At 36.8% G+C, this 25,555-nt stretch overlaps 2 protein-coding genes across 6 annotated transcripts in view; both read right to left on the bottom strand.

Moving 5' to 3' along the window:
• LOC132707864 (WD repeat-containing protein 47) overlaps positions 1-8,277 on the bottom strand; it is a 106,061-nt gene extending 97,784 nt beyond the window's left edge. The window contains exon 1 of the mRNA XM_060679850.1: positions 8,144-8,277. The gene's annotated coding sequence lies outside the window, so the exon portion shown is untranslated. The remainder of the gene's footprint in view (positions 1-8,143) is intronic.
• A 469-nt stretch (positions 8,278-8,746) lies between these two features.
• LOC132707326 (discoidin domain-containing receptor 2-like) overlaps positions 8,747-25,555 on the bottom strand; it is a 212,032-nt gene continuing 195,223 nt past the window's right edge. For all 5 annotated transcript variants that reach the window (XM_060679126.1, XM_060679129.1, XM_060679127.1 and 2 more), the window contains 7 exons: positions 13,417-14,626; positions 12,323-12,483; positions 11,948-12,070; positions 11,789-11,895; positions 11,451-11,729; positions 11,234-11,395; positions 8,747-10,373 (listed from right to left, as the gene is read on the bottom strand). In XM_060679126.1, the coding sequence (XP_060535109.1) occupies positions 10,085-10,373; positions 11,234-11,395; positions 11,451-11,729; positions 11,789-11,895; positions 11,948-12,070; positions 12,323-12,483; positions 13,417-14,626 (2,331 nt within the window). In that variant the 3' untranslated portion in view covers positions 8,747-10,084. The remainder of the gene's footprint in view (positions 10,374-11,233; positions 11,396-11,450; positions 11,730-11,788; positions 11,896-11,947; positions 12,071-12,322; positions 12,484-13,416; positions 14,627-25,555) is intronic.

Genomic DNA, 25,555 nt, shown 5'->3' with positions numbered 1-25,555 from the left:
ACTGTCAATCCTATATTAATAACGTGTTACAACCTATTGCATTGCATTATCTTCAGCAAGTAAAAGATCCAAGTTTTGAGCCAGATTATTTCCACCGTGGTCCTATAAGGTGATCACACTTACTAACTATTGAACTTGTACGGAAAATAATAAATGGATGATGGATCATCAAATATCCCAAGTATCTACTACTACTACTAGTACTACTATTACCACTACTGCTACTACTAGAAACTACTTTTTTTTCGTCTAACATGATTGTTGTATACTGCTAGGACGGCATAGTAAAAGTCGAATAAACAAGGAAGTAGCGAATCGGAAGAGAAAACGGAAATAAGCTAAACTGCTATTACTGACCTGCCTCTATACCGTGGAGTCTTATACGTCACCGGTATGCAAATTTCTGTATTGGTCACGACGGTCATATCTCACGGGTTCACTTATCATTTTTACCGGTTGTTTACTTTGTTATTTAGCACTAAAATTATTATAGTACAGCGGAGATAATATCGACGCGGCACGAACAATAACTGTTTTCAGATTGGCGCGACGATTTTCCCTGAGGACAAGAAAACGTTATGGAGGCGAATCGAAATGCTCAGTGGTTCTTGTAAAAAATCGAAGCGGGGATAACATTTCATTCGTCTAAGTTTTCGTAATATTTTTCTTTTTGCGAAGGGCAAAGGATTGAGAAAAAAAAAGAAAGAAACCCTCCTATATTATGCCCAAAAATTATCTTTTAAAATGATTTCCGATCATGATTGATTAATTAAATTTTTGCTTTATACGGGCAGGGCGGCATTTCGGAAAATACTTTTTGAATGTAGTAAAATGTAGTAAAATAGGCTAGGCTTTTAAATTACTTCCATTATATAGGGTGTTATGGGGGTAAAACGGGAATAGGTACGCATACTTACATGGACAATTAAAATAAAAAAAAATTTTTGATCAATTTTATAAAAGTCGATAGTCAAAAATGAAAGGAAGGCCATTTTCATAATGGTACCTTTCGTCCATTATTTTTTCATGTTCATTCAAATTCGACAGCTACAAAAAAGGTTTTCGAAACACCATCTCTTTGGTGAGAAGTAATCATCCTTCGACACGCCGTAGTTGGCGCGCCCTGTATAAAACTGCGCCTAGTTGAATAATCTTAGCTTTCAACAATTTGCAAGAATTTTTTTGTGAAAAATATTCTTGCAACTACATAAAGAAAATGAAAAATAAAACAAAATATAATTTCTTTTAAAAAGATTACAATCACTACCAGAATTCTCAGTACCTCAATTCCAGAATGATAACAATTCATGTAAACACGCCCAAAATTAGAAACAAATAAATAGATCTTCAAGATGCTTCGGCGGTTTTGTTGAACTTTGTTGTGGTTGATGATTGAGATAAGGCATTAATTATTCACAACGTGGATGAAAATTACGAAATTCAGTGGTGTCCCAGGACGCCTTAAGCTATTCGTGAATCTTTTTTTTTTCATTAAAAAACCGTAATCTATTGTAAATGTAAATGCTTTGGAGATCAAGAAAGGTTTTACCTTCGTTTGCTGGGAAATTTTCCAAAACTGCAGCTTTTTAAAAAGACGCAACACCCTATATATTCTAATTTAAAACGGGAAAAAAAATCGAATTAATATTTGTTTAAAAAGAAAACGCAACGTAACAAAAGTTTTTACTGTCTCCAGAAAAACATGAGTTTTACTTTTTTTGACACTTTAGAGTACAAAAATATACGGCAAAGCCGTGTTCGCTGACGAACTGTTTTTTGTACCATTATTTCAGTTTTTATTAAGCTGAAAATCAACGATACTTGATACGCCATCCCAACAACTCCAAAACAAACGAACAAGGAAAAAAGTGACAGTCCACACCCTCTTAACTTTTGGCAAACAAGCACACACACGAATTACTACCTGTCTTTCTATCGAAACTTTGGCATCGTTCTAAAATCCCGATTAAGATGACGTACGGCTTTTAAAGGCAAACGGCCGATCTCGCACTTTAACAATAACAAATAATGGCAAAATAAACCAGACCGAAGGGGAACGGAGGAGAACAAACGAAAGAATCACCGACGAGTATACAAACGCAACGGATGCAAGCTGGCGCGCGTTATGCCGGCATCTGAAAGACGAGTTTTACCGTAAACTGGAGGAAGAGGATGATGGTTTCGGACCCGCACGTATGTACACCGCGACGCGTCGCAGATTGATATCGAAAGAAATTCGATGGGAAAAAATTACGGTCGCAGAGGACGGATGGGCAACGGAACGGAGAGGTAATTGCGGAAAAGAACGCGGCTCTCTGAAGCGGCACCTTCAGCAGTAAAAGAACGAAAGAAAAAGAGTTTCTATTTCAGTTCTGTCACAGTGCCTTCTAAAATGTGCGTACTGCTCTCTGGTCCCCGCCATGTCATCCCTATTCATTTTGAAGAACCTCACTTACATCAGTTATTGCCAACGTATTGGCGATGCCAAAATGGCGGAGCGTACTTGGACATACCTTTTTTTTTTTTAATGAAATACATACGAGGGGTACCCAAAAAAACCGGAATCATTTTTTATAAACTATATATTGTTTTGAAAATCACAGAACGACCTTAAACCCCTTCAAAATACTCTCCATTACAACTAATACATTTGTCCCAGCGGTGTTTCCACTGTTCGACACATTTTTTATATTCATCCGACAGCTCATCCCTCGATTTTTTCTTGACCTTTTCAATGTTGTCAAATCGCTGGCCTTTCATGTCCCTTTTCATGCGTGGAAATAAGAAGAAGTCACACGGAGCGAGATCAGGCGAGTAAGGTGCACGGGGCAGAGGAACCATGCCATTTTTAGCCAAAAACTGCTTCACAGAAATGGCTGTGTGTGCAGGTGCGTTATCGTGGTGAAAGAACCAGTCCCCCGTCCGCCACAAATCGGGTCTTTTTTGTCGAATACTGTTGCGCAATCTTCTTAAAACTTCCAGATAAAAAGCTTGATTAACGGTCTCACCTGGTCGAACGAACTCTGCATGAACTACGCCGTTGATGTCGAAAAAGCAAATCAGCATCGTTTTGATGTTTGATTTGACCCGACGATATTTTTTTTTGGACGGGGAGAAAGTGACGTCTTCCATTGGCTGGATGTTGCTTCGTTTCTAGATCGTAACCATAGCACCATGACTCGTCACCAGTAATGATCTTTGAAAGAAAATCTGGATCCGTTTCACGCTGTTGATTCAAAGCACGACACGTTTCAACTCGATGTTCTTTTTGCATGTCAGTCAGAACACGAGGAACAAACTTGGCAGCAACTCTTTTTATTCTCAAATCTTCGGTTAAAATTCGCTGAACCGTGGTCCAAGACAACCCACTAATCTTTGATAATTGTTCAATTGTCTGTCGACAGTCTGTGACCACAAACTCTCGAATCTTTTCAATATTTTCGTCGATTCGAGCAGTTGATGGACGTCCAGAACGAGGCCGGTCATCAATTGACTTGTCACCATTTTTGAAGCGAACAAACCACTGGTACACTTGAGTTTTTCCCATCGCATCGTCTTTATAAGCTGTTTTTAACATTGAAACAGTTTCAGCAGCACTTTTACCGAGCAGAAAACAAAATTTCACAGCTGCACGTTGTTCTTTTAAACTTGCCATCGAAAAAAACGAAATAACAAAAAAACAGCGTTAACAAAAAATGGCACTGCAAGTGGACAAATGAAGGTGGCGTTGAACTCGCAATAAGTTGTACTATCCACAACCTAGCGGTAGAAAGGTGTACTATACAAGCTCTGCCCGGGGCAATTCAATTCCGATTTTTTATGGGTACCCCTTCGTATGTATTTTTCATGATTTTATAAGGTCACTATTATTATGAAGCCTCTGTTATATAAAATATCATAGAAACCTTAAACGACCATTAGGTTCTACCCGAACAGAGATTATATGGTCCCATCGCCTTTGCATGTCTTCATCATTAAAATGCTCTCTGGTCCCCGTCATGCCATCCTTGTTCATTTTGAAGAACATCACTTACATCAAGGCATATTAAATGACTGAATGCCAGACACAGAGTTAAATGAATGCCAACGTATTGGCGAATTCAGAGATGCAAAAATGGCTGAGCGTGCTTGGCAATACCTTTTTTTAATGACATACATATGTATTTTTCACTATTATGAAGCCTCTGTTATTATATGAAATGTCATAGAAACCTTAAACGACCATTAGGCTCTACCCGAAGAGAGTCGGATTATATGGTCCCATCGCCTTTGCATGTCTTCGACATTGAAGAAGACGTCAGTTTTAACGAGCACTCCAAGTACAGTATATAACATTGCGAATAATGCGATAGCGCCTAAAAAAACACGAAAGCATGCAGAACAAAAAGTGACCAAGTCATTGTCACTTCCACTACATCTATGTGGCGCACTCTACGTCGTTTGGGATTTAAATTCAAATAATAATATCTTCTGAATCTGGATCAAAATTTAATATATCGATTTTTTGCAATTTTACAAGTGATTGCCAGCGGACTTAGCATTGATATTAATAGTTTTAAATCATATTCTTTGGTAAACAGCCAAACAATTTGTATTTCTTTATTCCTGGTACAAAATGCCTGTCACTATATATGAAATTCTTATTCATGGGGGCGAAATTTTTAAATCATGTCATGTACGTATCGGACAAATATCGGAGGAAGCTCGGAACAAAGAGTACAGACGATACCGGGAACATCATGCAAGAAAAATGAGCAGAATGGATGCTAATATTGATGTGTTCCACAATTTATTAATCTCTTCGGACCCGCGTATAACAAGTTTAAGAAAACTAAAGTTACCTAAAAAGAAAAAGCTAGTTCGAGAAGCTCAAAATTTATTAAAATCATTTAATCCAAACCCTGCATCTTTTAGCCACAGTGGTGATAATAATAGCATTGATTCTGAGTAGGCACATTTTATTTAAAAAATAGTTCATCTTTATAACACTTCGTTAAAATGATTTTTTTTAAGTTAGTTAAACTATTTCTTATTTATTGTTGTTAAATAATTAATATAAAAATTTGTTTTCTTTTTTTTATAGAGCGATAGTGTAACTTAACTTTTCTTTATGATGGGTTGTCATGCTCTTTTGATACTAAAACTAAGTATAAACCAAAAACTTAATTATTGCAAAGCAATGGTTAAACTAATGCAAAAATTGTAACAAAAACAGAGCAAAGTGCTTAACTGAATGATACTTTAGATGCAAAAAACCATGTCATTATTTTATTTTCTTTCTTTCAAGCAAACAAACTTAATTATTTTAAAAAATCCGATAACAAGATTTTGTCTTAATCCATATTAAATCAATAACTTTTTTATTACTTTGGGAACACCCTGTATTACTATTTTTTTTATTTACTTAAAATATTTCTACATTTTGTGTGATGTTATCAAACCGTTTTCATAATTTAATTAAAAACTGTTTGTAAATATAGTTTTTTTTGTGAAGACCCTGTACAATAATTATATGTACTAAAGTTTGATGTTCGTAATAATTTTTTCATTTTATTGTTGTGTTTTTATTAATGGGGCGTACTCTACGTCGTTTGGGATTTAAATTCAAATGAATGGACAAAAGGCAAGTTACAGGTCAGAATCCGTATTTTTAATTTGTAAATTAGTGGCAATAGCGAAATTGAACTAAATAATATCAAATAATATTTAAAATTAATATAAGGGTGTATTAACATTCGTGTTTTATTATTTAGTATATTAAAATGTCAATCCCATTAGACATAAATTTACGGCCTCAACAACTCAGATCTGTTATTAGTCCTTCAGCGAGCAACAGTTGTTCGACTCTGACGCAATCTTGATACACCTGCTTGTAGTTTTTTATTTTACCTTGTACGTATCTTTATTTATATCATTTTAAAGTTTGTACTGCTTGTATCTTCAATTCTGATCTTCGTATCCACTAGCACTGCAGTAGAACTAGTAGTCTTCAGAATTGTTTTAGTTTACACTTGATAATAAATAAAGACCATGCAAGTTTGAAGTGCTTTCTATTTCAAAACTATATCACAATTACTTTGGATTCCTTTAAAAAAAAAACGCTCATTCATTTTTCCATAGATTATATTATATACCAGGAAACATCCAAATTTCAACTGAGATAGAGAAACAACTCAATTTTCGCTTGGGCAGCGGTGACATCACTTTTGATTCTCAATTTGAATAAGTGGGATGGATACATCTTGAATACCTATACAACTATTTAATGACAATCAATGACGTCACGGAAGTAAGCTAGACCAAGCAGTCGAGCATTGTTAGATAAAGAAGTGTCAAGTTTTTATGAGATTATTTAGGTTAAGTGCTTTGTTTCAGGGGGCTAATTACAGCTATTTACTTCCCGGGTGCTTTTTGGGATTTGGATACGGAGGCTACTGCATATTTTCAAGAACCCATCTTGAAAAACAACTGCAATAATTTATTATTTGTATGTGTTGGTGATTGACGATGACTGAAGAATACTTGACTCAAAAGCAATTGACTCACTATACGATGAACCTTTTTCTTAAACGGATTGTATATTTTTTAAAAATTTTTAGAATTTAGTATTTGATTTTGCTATAAAAAGTGCGTATCCTTCAACTGTTGCGAGTTTATCGCGAAAATGCAAAAAACGTGGACAACTTATAATCGATAGATGTCGAAGAATTTTATGACCAAGCTTCATTTAATTGTCTATTGTCTGGGTCTGGAAACTTTATCGTGGGCTTTATCGATAAATTAGGAAACCGTTAACTGTACGTTTGCGCAGTTTCAATTTACTGAAAAATAGGTATAGGAACCGGCTGCAAAAGAGGGCGCCAGCAATGCCTGGGACAATTGTACAGGATGTGTCAAACGATTTTTTTAGACTTTCCATTAACTTCATACCAACCTTAATATAATAATAATTATAATTTTCAATTCTCGTCGTGAGCGGTAATTAGGTAGAGCTACTGATAATGATAGTTTAGCAAGACCAAGTTTTTTGACCTTTCAAAACCTATCTATCACTTCACGGGTTCGGAACACTACCTCCATTTTTAACGGTAAACACACGTTAAGCCTAATGTACGAAGATTCAAATACCGTAAAATTGTACTATTTTATATTTACATAAGCAATTTTAAGCGGTCGAAATCATTTTAATATAAAATACTATAGTATAAGTAGTACAATCTAGATGGAAGTAGGTAGCGTACGAAAATATGAATTGCAAAGCAGAAGAAAGCCATCATCAACTTTACTAGAAATTAGAAAATAATCCAATTAACTAATCAAGCAATTCAGATGCGCCCAAATTTAGTTAAGAGATTTATCCGCGTATACTTAACTGTAAAGAAAACAATGAAACTCTTTTTCCTCGAGATTGAGAAATTCGAGGAAAATAACAAATGTTCTACTTGATTTGGTATGGTTCCTATGCTATTTAGCTTTCACTACGGATGATTAAAAACTGTGCCGCTACATTAATTAAGAAACTACCTACTTCCTTTATTCATTATTTCCAAATTTTATGCAGTTCTCTAAAATAAGAAATCAGAGAGGCGCATTTTTCTTATGGCGGATTTGGGTGTATAATAATTGACTGATATACTGTCGGATATATCTTATTGGCATAACAATTAAGCACATTTTAGGACCTTAGGTGAAACTCTCCGGCGATCGGTAAATAGGTTTCATTGCCAAAGTAATTGTCACAAACGCTTAAGTGTGGTATTTAAAAATACAATTATGCACAACAAATACTTAAAGCATAAACATTTCAAAAAGAATTCATTTCTTCGTAGCAGGGAACGACAAAAATGAATGAATGACTAAAGAACAATATTCATAAAAAGCGTAGGAAGCATGTCGATCAAGAATATTTTTCCAATTACAACAACGCATGGGTGGAACCACTTTCGAAATTCGGATGGAAATTGATTTTTTAATGACTGGCAAACGCCGAATGCAAAATTCGCGAAACCGTTTTGAAAAAAATACTGGCTATGATTCAACAACTTGATTGAATCACGAGAAAATATAGACAAAATCATCAGGAGCGAGCCGGCCGTCACTTAACGAGCGGCAAAAATCGTTAAAATTTAAAAATCGTACTCACCAATCACTCTTGCGCTAACAAATCCTTGATAATTAAGAACAATTATCACGAAAAAATTACATTGTAAACATACACATTCACAAACAGTAACATAAAATTGGCTGACCTCCAACGTTCTGACAGTTGACGGCGGCAGCTGATTCAAGAGGAAGAACTCGGTCCCGCCAGTATGGCGTTCGCAGTATCGCCAATATACACTAAATTTTGTTGTTCTGTGCTGGAAAATATTAAAGACTTCAATTTGCCAAGAGCTATGTGAGAGAGACGATTTTGAAAAAAGATATTCAAAAGGGATTAGTTTTGGTTAGTTTTCGTGGCGTGCTTTAAACACTGTGAAAATTCATTCCTAACTTGGACTCGGCAACCAACATTTATGCTCTGGTATACCGCCATATTTGAAATAACGTAAAATTAAATAACAGATATTGGTATGCTGGTTTTGAGTGCTGATTCATATTAGAATTTTTTAAAATAAAGCGTGTTGTCGGCAACTTGCTTTTCTCCGTTTGAAAACATTCACCATTACAGGTATGAATTTTTTTTAATATGTAAACTTGCATGCTCGCCGAAGTTACTCGAAATAAATAAAACCAGAACCTGTTTCAATAATAATTTAATCTTGATATGTTACTTGACAGTAATAATTTTTCGTGTAAAACATTTTTGCGGACATAATCATTACAATTATTGCAACAAAAGTTAGTAGTAGTAAATTGTGCCATTTTTGCAAGTACATACACAATAATTTCATCGTAAAGTACATTTGGAATGTTTTGCTCCCTAACAGATAATGAAACAATTTCCTAAAGCAAATTATTGCCGTTTTTCTATAAGAGAATTTCTCGAAATAGAATAGGAGAGCTGAGATCAGATCTGAAGCAGTAAATGGATAAAAAATTATTGGCACATAAAAAGTGATTATATTGTATTAAAATATCATTTGTTTTCAAATGTATACCGAATTTTTATGCAAGTTTATGTACTTATGTGTCAGTTTGAAAAATATTGCCTCCTTCAGTAAAACATTGCTTGCTTAATATCCCTCAATTACATAAATCGTATGTAAATCTATTGTAAAAAAGTAATGTAGTGGTTAGAAAATCTACAAAAGTATACATGTCAATTTCATAAGCGAGTTTAGCGGGGAAAGTTACCTCTTCGAGGCGTTATATAGTAACAAGGGGTTTACAGTAGCTAAAAATAAATATACATTTAGAATATACAGTTATCGTGTGTTTAAGCTCCAAAGGGTCACATTGTCTCGTTGTAGTAAAAAGATTTATATTTATATTTTTTAACTTTACATTCATATAGAGTAGGCTTGTCTGAAAAAATTGACTAGTAAATATTTTTTTTTATATTAACACTGATATTTTTTACTTTATACATTATTAAGTATTAATATCTAGAACATTGTCTTTAGTTATTGTGCTAGTGAAGAGTTTTATAACAAATGTTTCAAGCATTGTTAAGCCACTAAATTTCAACAACTTGCGAGAAAGGTTTTTAAAATAACCAAAAACCAAAGTTCCTATCCTAGATATAAATTATGTGATTAAGGACTAAATGCAGTTCCAGTTTTTCCGGTTTGTGTAAATTCGTAATGTGCCATAACTTATATCTAACATAAGTACTTTCCAAAGAAAGTTTTATGTCTCATCATATAATAATACCACAGTAGTAATAGGCAGAAAGGTGTAAAAATCTCATTTGCTTTTCAAGATTTGGTAAAACAAGAGAACTACTGTCTAACCTATACAATAAATAATAGATATGTTCAAACTAAGTAATATAATATCACCCTGTGTCATATATACAAAAAGAGTTGATTTGATCCCTCTAATAACTAGCGCAGTCTTGCATACAAAACTATACAAAATTAGGGCCAAGATTCAGTAGGTTGTAGTCGGAGCGTTGCTTTCTGTGTATCGATTTCAGCCCTTAAACGGGAGCGTAGCATAAATTTTTTCTCTGCAAAAACATATGGATCTCTCTAAAAGTGGGCCTGTCTGTGTCATTCCTTCGCCAACATTCCAGCATCAAATCGTATATGTCCTTATTAGTAGAGGGTCTTGGAAGATATTTATACTGATTATCATCACAATGGAGTCTTGCCAAATTCTCCATAATCTCCGGATCGTTCATGCAATCATAGGGTTGTCTTCGGCACAGGGTCAATATTTCCCATAAAGTCACCGCAAAGGCCCACACGTCACTTTTTGTCGTATACCTGGCGGGGATTTTAAGATTTAATGTAGGCAACCATATGGTTGGTACTATACCATACATAAATTTAAAACGCTGACAATGTAATTATATAATTTGAGATAAATAGTCTAAAAACTTTTTAAAAGTGAAACAATCTTATTTGATCCAATCATTCACTGTTAAAAAGTTATTTCAGTTTTTCAAAGAAACTTCCACAGGCTACTGTAATGCTTTTTACAAAACTTCTGGATTCCTCCTGTGTCGGTTTTCGCTTAGTCGAATTTGCTGACGTTTCGCCAATCATCTTGTTGGCTTCTTCAGAGCTTGACTGAAACTGAGTTCACTCAGTCAAGAAGCCAACAGGGTGATTGGCGAAACGTAAGCAATTTCAACAAAGCAAAAACCGACGCAGGAGGAATCCAGAAGTTTTGTAAAAAGCAAGTTATTTCAGTTTTTGTATTTTTCACTAATATCACTGTGATATCTATAAAAGCATGTTATCCGATTTGAGTGCAAATAATTTTTTGATTATTTTCCATTCTTAAAGGTGTCTATTTAAATATAAAAGTTTTTTTTCGAAAACCAAAAATTTGTAAATATATATATTTTTTAGAACCTATCATTATGGTGTGACCTATTAAGCATTCAATTCAAATATCTATCTAATTAATAAACATAATATTGATATATACATATATAATGGACTTTCACCTATTTTTGTATTTTTGAATAGAATTAAAGTATTAAATGATTTATATAATAAAGAAACAATCTCTTCTCATATATTAACCGGCATTTGGAATCTACATTAATTTGTGAGGATGAGTTATTTTTTAAAGAAAATAAGTGTAGGTTTGAAGCGATTCCCAGAAGTTGTCATACCTCATTTGATAAACAGCCTCCCATGACATCCATCGGATAGGAAGAGGAGTATTCCCGTCTACTTTATAGTAATCGTTGACATATAATTCGTTGTAAGTCCCATAATCGCATATTTTAATTTGGTACCCTTTCCCAATCAGACAGTTCCTTGTAGCCAAATCCCTGGAAATGATAAAATCTCGTTTCCTGCTTAATGGAAATCTCTTCAGCTACATACCTGTGAACGAAATTCAGAGCTTCCAAATACCTCATGCCAGACGCTATCTGAGTGCTCATGTATAACAAACAATTAAAGGTCAATGACTTAACCCCGTATGGTAGACCGGAACTGGATTCGGCGGCCACGTGAGTTTTCAAGAATTGGCACAAATCGCCGTGCTCCAAATACTCCATGACAACGCAAAGTGGTTCGTCCTGGCTACAAATCCCGAGGACGCTTGCTATGTTGTCGTCTGCCAAAGCGGCGAGGATTCTTACGTCTCTGTAGAAGTCTTTCCTATAACGTTTCGAGAAGCGTTGATTAAAGTGTCGCGTTGATACTTAGGAAGTCATTACTTTTCCTTTTCGGACGCTTTTTCACCCAAAAACTTAATCGCTACGAGTCTGGTGTCCAACGAGGTTGCCGAGTAGTCTGCCAAACAATTAGCTTCGGCTATGTAGACCTATCGAATGCGTCAGTCGTATGGCCGTATTTTCAAATAAATTAATACTTACAGTTCCAAACGCACCTTCGGACAATTTGGACAGCATTCTCAGTCTGTGCCTAGGGAACTCTGGAATAGTTGTTTCTTCCAAGCGCTTTTTAAGCTCTGCCAGGGCATCATGTTGTTTTGGAGGCTGCGAATTAGTTAATAATAATTTTATAGTTTTTAATTAATGTCGTCTTAGTGGCCATTGATTTTAAATACATTGGCAAACAAGTTCAACATATTTGTGAACACTGAAAAAATTTATTATCCAGATAAGACAGAAAAAAAGAAAGAAAATGAGGTAGAAAGAAGATAAAAATATAGGTAACTCTACAACACACCCACACGGAGGGCAAATAGCAGATCCTGTAAAGAAAGTAAGATTCAAGAAGGATCTTACCTGCTTGGATTCGTGGCCTTCACTCCTAGTGCTGCGCAGCGACACCCGTGGGTTTTTAGATGTACTATTTATTCTATTCCTCGTCATGGGCAGTGTATTCTGCTCGCAACTTCCTAAGAGTGGTAAAGTGCCGGCCTCGGGCACCGCGTAGTCGTAATTGTCTGAAAAATCGAAGAGTTCTTTCAGATCGCGCCTCTTAGCGACATCTAGTCCCGAGAGGCTGACTTATAAGCTGCCGAGTTATATGTATCGGATAGTGGGATTCTACATCTCGTCTTTCCCAGTTTAGCGCATTAGCGCCAGATGGCAGTGCAAGTACTATCTTATTGATAAAGCTAGAACTTGATATTTAAAAAACTTAGACCTCATTTTATTGCAAACAGTATTTTACGAATGTTAATACCATTGGCAGAATAGAAGCCTTGAAATGTGGATAGTTCCTAGACTTCCCAAAATACCTTGGACATTTAAAATGAAGAAGTGTGGATGTTAGTGGTATGTCAAAGGGGTTAAGTGCATATAGTCAAAACACTAAAAATGAACGGATCTAGATCACATGGAACGAAACAGGCCTGCTGCCTGCAATGAAAAATGAACCCTGAATAATGTTTTTGATGAATTTCATTTTACCTGAAGAGTGGATACCTTTCTGATTTATCAGTAATACTAAATTACTAACCAACCAAAACTAATCAAACTGAAAATGTATCAAAAATAATAGGCAACTATCAAAGTAAGAATTACGCGTGAAGATGAGACGACTCTTCATAATAATTTTGGATCTAAGAATGGAGTTCCAGCTACGTTATTGGAAAAGAAAGTTTCTTTGTATATGTACTTGCCATCCAATGCTAAGCTTAAATTAGGTCAAAGGAGTAATAAATTTTATGTAGAGGTTTTTTCTTTAAAAAACTACGATCTTCTACAGGTTGGGGGGCGAAACCCTATTGGCAGCCGCCAAAATTCTTGAAGGACATCCGCATTGATTGATATTTTTTGTCGGACCATATCCAGAACCAAGAATGAATGAATGGATCCCAAATAGTGTAACACATTGAAAAAAGAATAATTGAAGGATTTAAACCTTTGCGTACCTTGATTGATGTGCGGCTTTTCCATGGTGTTCGGGAGTACGTCCTGCATCTCCATCACGACGGTACTGTAACTATAGTACGGCGCAAATTTCATGGCCTGGTAGGGCTCCTGGTACTCATTTCCCTCAGAGTTGTGAATAGGATGAGGCAGGGGCAGCGTGGATCTCATGCTAGACTTGACCGATCCGTGACTTCTCCTATAATCTTCAATCTCGGTAACACCGTACGCTTCTATCGCGCCACCTTTTTCGTTCACTCCGTACACTGAGTCGGCGGTCATATGAGGTATGGTGCCATTAGGGAACCCTATATTCGAGGAGTTGGGACTCCTGGTGAATTTCTTATTGCGAATTCGGTATATTATCAAGGCGATCCCCCCTAGGAGAATTATAACTAAAATAATTCCTATAAATATGATTACAATCACAGCTTGGTCGTTTATTTCGTTCGGCACGGGGATCTCAATTTTATGCTGGTGGTCGTTGGTGATTTTCACGTGGGGCGTACTCGTCGGTTCCGGTTCGATGGAGAAGTTGCCGTGAGCCGTCACAGACTCGAAAGACACTTCGCTGACCAAAATCCACTTCGACGCGAAATACAGTTGGAGCTTGACGTACTTGCCCACCCTGTGATGGAGCTTGATGCTTATGTTTCTGGCGTTTTCGAAGATTTTGTCCGCTATGTACTCGTAAGTAATAGGTTCGCCTCTATTGAACCTCTTGCCCCCGATGCTGAACTGCACTTTGGCGAACGCGAACACCTGGACGTCTTTGGTAAACTGATTGTTGCAGTAAACGTGAACGCCAGAAAACTCTCGAACTTTGTCGAATTCGAACTTGATCTCGACAGGTTTGTGCCGGGAGTCGTTCTTCCAACCGACCCACGTCTGGCCGTCGTAGAAATCGGTTTTGAAATCGTCATGGCCAAATTTTCCGTCTATGAGTTGACCCAGGCCGTGCTTCAAGTCGTTACCGTCCCACAGCCCGTCGTATCCGTTGTCGTAGAATTCCCAGTTCGATCCCCGTTTGTCTCCTTGGGGCATCGAGTAGCTGACTATGCCGTCCGTCCATCTACAACCGTAGAGTTCCACCCTCATACAAACGGTGCGCTTGTGGTAGCTGTAGGGGTAGAATCGGATCTTGCTAGCCCACAAAGGAGGATCCAACTGCCTCTTGGATTCGAGGTACGGGTTGACATTACCCGGAATCACCTGAAATTAAAAGACAAATGATTTAGTCATATAAAAACGTCGTTAATAGATGAGAATAAACGTTTACTTGGGAGGTTTTATAGTGCAAGTGATTGTACAGAAGTGATGCAGCAATATAAGACCTGTTTCTCAAGGCAAGTGATAGAGAAAAATAAGTTTATCTTCAGCACACTCTAAAGAATAAATACATTCTGAAACAAATGGAACTTTTTGCAGTCAAAGTCTTGTTGCGTTCTCTGGTACGCTGAAATATGCAGAATAGGTGGATTACGTTGTTCAGAAGGAGCCAAGATTGTTGCCTGAAAGCAAACCTATACAAGACTTTACAGAGTACTACAACCATTAGAGGAGCTCAGAAAAAAGAATAAGAAACTATCTTCACACTAGAACAGTGTTCGTATTAACTGCTGCAAATGCTTTAATGACTCTGATTAATGATTAATACATTGCAGCGTGTTATGGATAGTACAAAAGAAGAGATTGATAGATAGATAGATTTTTATTTGATTGGATTACAATACATAGTATGTTTACAGCCCGTCTAAGTACAAAAGAGAAAAAAATATAGAATTATATGCATACATTTATGTATATATACACTTACACATACATACATATATACATACGATTAGATAAAATCTGCAATAATAATAGGTATAACAACGTATTACATTACACTACATATAAAAACAAATAGGAATAAAAATGAAAAAAAAAAGGAAGATACCGTACACAACCAAAATGTGGCCACCATCGGGTAATCAGGTAATATCTTTTATCTTCTGTTTGTATTTCTCTACAATGCTGCAAAAAAAAGATTTTATTTTGGTTTTAAAATTTTTAAATATCAAGTTTGTGACTTGATTTGGAATTAAGTTGTATAAACTTAGGTCCAGGGAATTTTTCATGCTTTTAGTGTATTTAAAATGCCTAATTAGAAGCAAATTTGAAATTGGTGAAGAACATGGGGAAACAGGCGTTTCTGTTTTCCTTTGATTAGAAAGACATTCAAATCCAAATTTCCAGTTCAGTGACGGTCTCAGAGTCATGCGAGATAAATTATCAAAAATTTGTAGTATAGCGGAAACTACAAAGAATCCAGATGACTTTTCAATATATAAAAAATACAAAAGGGAATATAAAATGAAATAAAAAATACAAGAAAATTGACTTATACAAACTATTTACAATTATCCAAAAATAACAGCAAAGATTCTTGGAAATTAGTTAACACCGAGAGGTGTAGCACAGGTAAATATTTTACGAAAGATTTATCCCCTGACGAATTCAACATTTTTTTACTACAGTAGCGCATAAAATATTAGAAACCTTGGATGAAACTCCTGCTAGGCCATATGAGTTAATGCATAACTTGATTAAACTTATATGCCCATTCAAATTTCACTTGAAGTCGAGCAGGTCATAATGTCTTTGAATAATTCAAAAGCTTTAGACTTTTATTTTTTGAACAGTAGGATTAATAAAGAATGCTGCAATGTAATAGTTTTACCATTAACTGACATAATAAGTAGGTGTTTCCTCAATGGAATATATCCGAAGGTTTTTAAAGTTTCTAAAGTTGTGGCAATCTATAAGAAAGATGAAATGTCTGATCTTAATACTTACCGACTCCTAGCCATTATCTCAATTCTTTCCAAAGTTTTTTGAAAAAATTATGTATTCTCCATTATCTTATTATTTTGAGTCAAATCATTTGATAAATCCAAACCAGTTTGGATTTAAAAAGGGATGCTCCCAATCATTATTGCGTATAGTGTCAGTCATTTAATTTTAATGGAAAAATGAAAAAACTTGGTGCAGTTGTCGAAATCGTTTTGCAACCGTCAAATGTGGCCTGGGCGTTAACAAAAATGATATATTTGGTGATGGAAAATGTTTTATCGTCATGAATTAGAATTGGTATGATATGCCGATAGCCAGTGGCGTTCTTCTTGGTCACACTTTTGAATTGGAAGGAAATTAATGAACATAACCGAGCGAAACTTGTTAAGATGATACTTTGATATCAATACAGACTCGTTAACCTCTCCGCGGGAGAGTTCCGCTCGTTAAGACAACAGTTGCAGCAAAACATTGCAGTTACGTTTTTCGCTACCGCACGGTCACGCGAGAGACCGATGGCTACCAATTAAAATAACGTGAGCTCTTTTTTCCTCGTTTCCCGAAACGGCCACCTGAATTTAATGAGGTAAGGAACAATTCGGCCTACAGCAGGAACGGAAAACTGCTAAATGACCCGTTGAGCTTCAGCGTGCGACGAACTATCCCGAACTTAGTAGTAAAATGGATGCATCATTATTTTTTATGGGGCCAGTGCAAACCTGCCTGTATCGGGACTCCTTCTCCCAATTAATCGCAGCAACACAGTTCTCACTCCCACGCAAACGAAGCTCTACACAGGGTTGGATAGAGTGCCATTCAAAGTACTATTAATTAAATTTGCGTGCTTTTCGTTAGGTTATATGATTATTATTATCATCAGGTCGGTTCCGCAATTAAATTATAAATACTGCAATAAACCCGACCAGCTAACTCCCCTTTTCTCTTAAAACTTCGACAATTACCGAAAAAGGCTGATTTTATTATTGTTTTAAAATTATGTTTGTTTACTTATATTAATCGGTAGCCAGTGTTTCACCAATATTGCTGAGCATGAGTGTAGTAACAATGAACCATTTTACAGAATCTGTAAATAAACTATGAGTATTTTGACTGACGTAGGCTTTCCAATTAAAAATAATGATTATGGATGGCAATTTGGGAATTTGAAAATTAGATTTTAGCAGCACACTATTGTATAGCTATATGCTTAATTATTATTTCACATCGGAATAATACCTTTCTTTATATTTTATAAGATGTTTGAAAGATTCTTTTAGAATTATTAAGACTTCGACACCCATTGCATACCATACTTACCTCTACGTTATGGATTTCAAACTTTTTTCGGATGGTTTTAGCAATATAATTCGGGCTAATAAACAATCCTCCTAATGCAGCCTACTTATTCTAACCTATTTGTCCTTAATGTCATTTATTTTACAATTCGACAACCAAATTTCCCCTAGTAACCAAAAATCCACAAACACAGTTAATGAAAAATGTGTCATATTTGTTCTTCCCTTTGATGATTTTATTAATTTCATTTGTCCATTTTGTTCTTTCACTCTTCTTTACCCAGTGTTCTTTTCAGCAAATATACTGGTCCTCCAAATTTTGCAGTGTTGAAAAACAAGTAGCAACGTTAATGGCAAAGAATAATTTAATTGTGACGTATGTGCTACGTAATAGGAGCCGCCACAGTAAATGCTGGTTTGACTAAATAGATCATGTTAGATCAAGTTTAGGTTGGTTTTGGTTAGTTTAGTTTTTAATATAAATATCCCATATACATTAAATCACAGATCGACAAATATTCCAATAATGTCCAAGTCTATAAGTTTGTAATAGTGGCCTACAATCTTTTAGAGGAATATTTAAATCTTGAAGGCTCACCTACAGTCTTTCATTTTTCTTCTAATGTTATTACTCTTTCGAAGAATACGTTAATTATTGCTTCTAATGCCCTCTTTTTACTATTTAATTTTTATTTAATTTTTATCATATTTTTATTAATATCCCAGTAGCGTCAGTTGGGTAAGTGCAATAACGAGTTTGGGGTATATCCATTACATCTTAAGCACACTTTATGAAGTACTTAAAATAAAAAAGTAAATAAATCATTGAATTTGGATTGGGTGAAATAGTTGTAGGCACGCCGCTGCCGCAATAAAACTAAACGTCTACCGCTAAACAGGGTCTATTTCGTTCGCGATACTATTTGCATGAACGACGCTCATTTTACGTTATTTCTCCCGCAAAAAAAAATCGCAAATTTTCAGTTAGGCCAGATAAAGATATCGTAAATTGGACAGTACTTCCTTAATAGCGTGTAGTTTGCTTATACTGCTACAGCCCTGGAGATATATATGAAACATTATCCGGAACTTCGCAAACATGTAGTGCACGTTATGCCCAAGGAAATTACATTATTTGTAACTGTAACGACGCTCCGCGTTACCTGAAATTTATAGGCGAACGAATACTAATCACGTGACGTAGGTTGTGGGAAACGCGTTGTTTATTCAGGAAATGTGGGATAATTTTCGGAAATATTTTAACGTCGAACGCGGGACGTATCAACTCTGCGGGGATCCGATGGAAACGAATGAACCCGACCGTAAAAGAATGAAATAAAATAACGAGACGCTGCTCAAGTAGCGCATAACGATCATATATTTCACGGGGTATCGCTGGGCTGATTTAAACGTTTTGTAACGGAAAAATAATTATCCACTGGCCAAACCCGATAACCTTTATCAAGAGGCTCTTCGACAGAGTATCCGATGAACTAAGAAACACCACATATGGGATTGTCCGGACAATACTATAACACTGGGTTTATTTTAGTATGAAGAGTAGCGACACCAAGGTGATTGACATTGGTTACTTAATGGTCTCCACCATAGGCTCTGAACCATAGGCTTTTGTATTCTTAGTTTAAGATAATATCTTTTACTATATTCAGAAAGGGTTTTGAGAGCCAAATTGAGATAAATGTGTGCAACAGCTAGGTGTCAGTATATCAGTGGATTTATGAAAAAATCGACTTTCTCAGACATGGTAAAGGTATACAAGAGATACAACAGAGGTTCAAGAATTTCCCCTTGTGGTACTCCTGAAATAACTTTACCCGAATCTGATATAGTGCTATCAGTTCTAACACACTGTTGCCTATAATGTAAATACGGCTGGAAAAAAATAGAGACCGATCGTTGAATCCAAAGTGCTTTAGTTTAACACTAGTTTATGCTTGGAAAAGTCAAGTAAGACCAGTAATGTTGAAACATTTTTATCCAAACTTTTTATTATTAGATCATTAATATGCAGGTATGAAAACCGAAAACTTGACTGCTATGAAGGAATTATATTATGACTAGGGGTATACAAAAGTACACGGAAACACGGAAGAGAGTGACGAACGTACTGACAGAGAAATTTAAACAACTAGAGGAAGTAGATAACACAGAGGAATGGCTGCAAAAAATGTCTGATTCGTTCGGGAACATCGGAAACGAGCATTTGGTCGCAAACAGGGAGAAAAAGAAAAGCTGGATGACCGATAATATTCTACAACTTATGGAAGACAGGCGGAAAGCGAAAAACGACGACGCAAGGTATAAAAATATTCAAAGAGAAATAAGACGAGAAATAAGAAGTGCAAAGGAAAATTGGCTTGGCGCAAAATGCGGAGAAATAAAGTCGTTGGAACAAAAATACGACACGTTTAATATTCACAAGAAAGTCAGAGAAGCAGCCGGAATATACAAAACTAATACATCTGGGACACTACATGATGAGAACGGCAAACTGATCACCGACGTCAAAGAGAAAGTGAACACTTGGAAAAATTACATAGAAAACCTTTTTACGGGCACCAGGCCAGAAAGTCCTCCAGATTTTAACAATGTAGACAGGCTACCAATAACAGTAGACGAGGTCACGAAGGCTGTATCCCAGCTAAAAGACGGCAGGATGGCACACACTCTGAATTTGTAAAAATGGTTGATGCGGACGGCATTAGACAACTAACAAGAGTATTCAATAACATATATTCTACCGGGGTAATACCGAAGATGTGGTTAAAATCGACTTTTATACTTTTGTCAAAAAGCCGTCATACAAAGAGGTGTAATGAATACCGGGCCATCAGCCTTATGAGCCACCTCCTCAAACTCTTTCTGAAAATAATACACAGGAGAATTTTTAAACAATGCGAAGATCAAATGAGCCGCACACAGTTCGGATTTCGAAACGCGCTAGGTACTAGAGAGGCTCTAGTTAGTGTTCAGGTCTTTTTCCAACGGTGCAGGGACGTCAGTTGCGATGTGTTTGCGTGCTTCATCGACTACCAGAAACGTGATAACGTGCAACACAACAAACTTATTGAAATTGTAAAGGAGAATGGATTGGGCGAACAAGACCTACGAATAATTGCCAACTTGTACTGGCAACAAACCGCATCTGTGCGCATCGAAGGAGAGGAGTCGGAGGATACTTTGATAGAAAGATGGGTCCGTCAGGGCTGTGTGCTGTCGCCTCTACTTTTTAACGTATACTCGGAACGAATTTTTCCGCAGGCTCTGGAAGACACGAACAGTGGGATTAAGATCAACGGCGAGTATATAAACAACATACGATACGCAGATGACACGGTAGTGTTTGCTAATAGCCTAGAGAGTCTACAAGAGATGATGGTTCGGGTGGTCGAGGTCAGTGAAGGATACGGGCTTTCTCTGAACTTTAAGAAAACAAAATATATGGTTGTGTCAAAAACCAACAACCATGTTGGCCAACTCTCTATAAATAACCAATATATAGAGCGAGTTCAGACTTGTGTTTATCTCGGAACCAAGATAAGTGAAACGTGGGATCACTCTCTGGAGATCAAATGCAGAATAGAGAAGGCCAGAGCCGCATTTCTGAAAATAGCAAAACTATTTAAATGCCATGATCTATCACTGCCAACTAAGATCAGACTATTGAGGTGTTGTGTCTTTCCAGTGCTACTCTACGGGGTGGAATCCTGGACTTTAACTGAGGCTGCCTGTACAAGAATCGAGTCATTTGAGATGTGGTTATATCGACGCATTTTAAGAATCCCATGGATCGACCAGATAACCAATCTTAGGGTCCTAGAAAGGATGGGCAAAGACAAGGAGCTGCTTCTCTTAATAAAAACACGCAAGCTTGAATATCTGGGACACATAATGAGGAATAGCGAGCGGTATGACTTGTTGCAGCTGATTCTGCAGGGCAAGGTGGAAGGCAGGAGGAGGCCTGGTAGACGAAGGATATCGTGGTTGAAGAACTTGCGTACATGGTTCAATACAACAACAGTAGGCCTTTTTCGTGCAGCAGTTGACAAAGTACGCATTGCCATGATGATCGCCAACATTCGTAACGGATAGGCACCACAAGAAGAATGAAATAAGGTCCCATTTTGCACTAGGTTAGTCACAGCGTGCAATCAAGTCCCAAAATCTGACATCTGACACTGGACACTGGATACAGTCCAGTCCATATGCAGAACCCAAAACTTATTCCTTTCAAGAAGTCAAGAACATGAATAGCTGAGACGAAATTTTGTATAAACAAATTTTGCCTTTTCAGGTATTTCCGAATGCCCTACATAGAGGCTTCTAATTGGCGTCCAATCTTTGAGGTATTAAAGTGTGACCATCAAGATTCAGGTCGATAATTAACACTGATTCCAACTACAGATCTTCAATGGTTTCTGTTAGGTGTAGACGCAGTCCTCCTAGGCTCCAACTTTTGAATTTTCTGTCCCTTTGCCAAATGACTCCGTGAAAAGTGATTCAAAACCAATAAGTTACGTCATATACACTCCTTAACGCTATGCTGCCTGCTAATTAAAAACGTCCACCAGTACCCTGACGCCCCCCGTCAGCCCCTGCTCGTCCCGAGCAGGCGACACACACACCCACACACGTTAATTTCCCAGGTAGGTGATTATTCTTTCGTATTCCCCGAGGGGGACCGGTGCGTGACCCGACAATGACCGAACAATTGACAGACGGAAACGACGTCATACGCGCGAGACGGACATGGAACAGAGACGGAAAAAGGGCGCCAAACAGACGACAAAGCCTCGCGTGACAACTCGAAATTAGTCCCACTTCCCCCCGTATTCGGTGCAGGGTTGATAACTGCACGGTGAAAATGTTGTGTGTATGCGTCGACAGTGGCGGATTTTTTCACTATTTGCTAATATTAAAATGATCAGGTACAGATGAAATAGATGGTCAGATCAATAATATAAAATACGCTGATGATTATTATTTTTGACGACGGAGAAGGTTGCATGAATGCATCTACTATCTACCATCAACGACAGTAGAGTGTGTGGAAGAAGTGCCAGAGCTCAATTTGTTATGAAAGAGATACTGTACTTCATTGAGACCACAGGGCACGTCTAGGGGAGGGTTAAAAAATGTGCAGGTATGATGGGTTGAAAAGACGTTGCGAGACAAGGACGCTCCACAGATAGAAATAGAATAGAACGACAAAATTGTTGAAGCTCGCTTTGAATTTGGTTTGAGACGTAATCTCAGCAGAAAAAACCTTCTCCATCATCGTCAACGGAACTAAGCTGGACCGAATAGAAGAAGAGTGGAAGTTAACGTACATTAGTAGTAAAATAAATGATCAGTGAGATTTAACAGTTGGTATTATAATTCGTATAGCTCATTGTTATTTTTTTGAAGTTGGAAAAAGGTCTTAATGATCCACGCTCTCACACCGAAGCTACGTGGTTAGCCGAAAGAATCCGAAAGTATTTGAAATGTATATACATCATCTGGGTAGATAGAATTAGCCTTGGCCTTTGCTCACATGAACAGAGATGGAAATCAATCTATCAATTGGATGTTGGTCACCAAAACATAACAACCGACTAGACAGTTGATAATTAATATCCGATAAATTCAACAAGTGTGCATATGAAGAAGAAGAATATCACCAATGAAGAGTTTGAGATAATGCCATGGAAACTCTACTATTCTGCTATTCTGATACTAAAAGCAGTCCTATTCGTTGACCTGAACCCAGGTGTCCTCTAGTTATGGCAATTTAATCGACTAAGGAAAATATTTCAATTGTCCCAGCGCCGCCGCTGTTCTTTTTTTAAGTTAGGGGGGATCGCTTTAATCGTTCACCTAGGCGCGATGTAGAAAATGTCGTGCGGCGACACTGGGACCCGGGAATAACCCCTTAACAATATGCGGGCGTGTTTCGGTTGGGTTAAAAGGGGATTTCGCTGGTCTGATGGTCGTTTTAAAGCCGCTTTACATAAAGATATGGATCGGAGGTTCGCCGAAACACTTGTAGTTGAAACTGGATATTTTCCTTCATTAAGTCCCGAACGTTACCAGAACAACATTGCTGGGGTTGAATATCCAACGTCATAGTTGTTTGAATTGTTTCAATCGATAAAATGTCAGAATGAAGAATATGAGATACCAACACCTAGAATAAAATAAAGCAATTCAATGACGTCCGCATCAGCCAGTTGATGAGTAGACCAGAACATGAAAATACAAATTGTAACTACAGAAATGGAAGTTCTGAAAAAGACTCTAGAGAGTTAAACAACAACTAGCAACGGACGGTGCCATACATTGAAATAGTCATGTATAAGGAAGTACAAGGAAGGAATAAGCAGAAATTGCTGGCGTATGGAAATGAAAGGTGCAAAAGGTACGATTAGAGACCTTGGAAGCTTATGCAAACATGACGTTAGTTCCAACGGCAACTGGGAAAAGAAAGATTCAAAAATCAGTCGCATCTAATTTGGATCAAGAAGAAACACACAACGAACACTCAGAATTGAGGATCTGAACAAAATGCCCCTCACAATATAGTGGAGTTTGCTGAATGGCTGAATTTGATTGGGAAGTGAATACTTGTCGTGTGCTAATTTGGCTCAAAAGTAATGGAGTTAAAAATGTCCTGCTCGATCCTGATTGAATTGAGTATTGAGATTGCTCAACAGCTATAACACTAGTAGTACCAGCTTTACTTGGAGAACGAGAAGTTAATCGTCTGGATCTAGAGTAACATTTAAATAGGGTGGATCTGAGGAGCAAGTTGCTATTGATATATTTGATATACTTCTTAGTGATGCCGAGATATATCTAGGAATTTGAAATTTTCCAAAGGAAATGGGGACACCACGATGGTTGTATAAATAAATCATTTCCTCCTAAACAAATTCATCTTATCGAAAGGAAAGTTCATTGTTATGTGCACGCCAGCCTGGGTTGTGCCTTTCGACGGTACCATAAAAAAGAATAACCGTCTTACAAAGTAGATGCGGGCCCCCGCCGGTGACCACGAATTGCAGGAAACGTCTCCTCAAAACCCGAAAGGAAACATAAAATTCCGCCAAAAATTGCTTAACGAGGTCCCGCAATTTCGAGTCAAAGCGTTCGCGCCCGAGGTAAAATTAAAGTAATTTTCGTGATCACTTAAGAAGCCATTACGTCGCACGCATCGCCGACCAAAACGAACACAAAATCTCGCTCGTGAGTTTTTCAAAGAACTCTCTGGCACGGCCCGCGTATCCGGCCGATTTTGTCCGGGTGTTATTTTAGACGTCGCGGCGGCGGCGGCTTGTGCCCAGATGGCTAACGGGCGAAAATAATTTTTGAAAGCTTTTGTCCTGCCCGAAAACGGCGACCATGTTTTATTTATTTGATACTCCCCACAAATTAATTGTTGAGAACCAAACTGCACCTGATTATGACAAACCAAAATATAATACAAATGCAATTGAAAGTTATTAAACTTTCTACTGGCATATCAATAAAATAAAAAATGTATATCTATAAATATATATAAAACTTGATTTTACCACCACTTGTCTAAGGTATTAGATTGTCTCTATTATTTGTATTTCGTTTATTATTCATATTCTTCACTATACCTTCTTAAAGTCGATTCCATTTAAAATTATCCTTTTTTTATTTTTTGTTTTTTCTTTTCTTACTATATCAAAAACATTCATCAAGAACTCGAGAATTTCGTCATCATTTCTACTAAACGGAAAGTTGTCTATTTGATCCATCATAACATATTGATAAATAATCTTTATTATATCACTATTATTGGCTATTCAAGATAAGTTTAGTGTAAAGTAGGTGTCAAGTTTTAAGAAGATTTAATGATCTTCACATATGTTCCTTCTTCTTCGTCTTCTTCTTTTGATTTATCCATTCTAAACGTTAGGGATGCTATTGCGGAGCGGTATCTGCAATTATTCATCATAATGTTTCTAAAATACTGTCT

Source organism: Cylas formicarius, unplaced genomic scaffold (assembly GCF_029955315.1).
Source record: "Cylas formicarius isolate icCylForm1 unplaced genomic scaffold, icCylForm1.1 PGA_scaffold_9__14_contigs__length_23061073, whole genome shotgun sequence".
NCBI lineage: Eukaryota > Metazoa > Arthropoda > Insecta > Coleoptera > Brentidae > Cylas > Cylas formicarius.
Note: the sequence above shows the minus strand (reverse complement) of the source record. Positions and strands in the feature narration are given on the sequence as shown.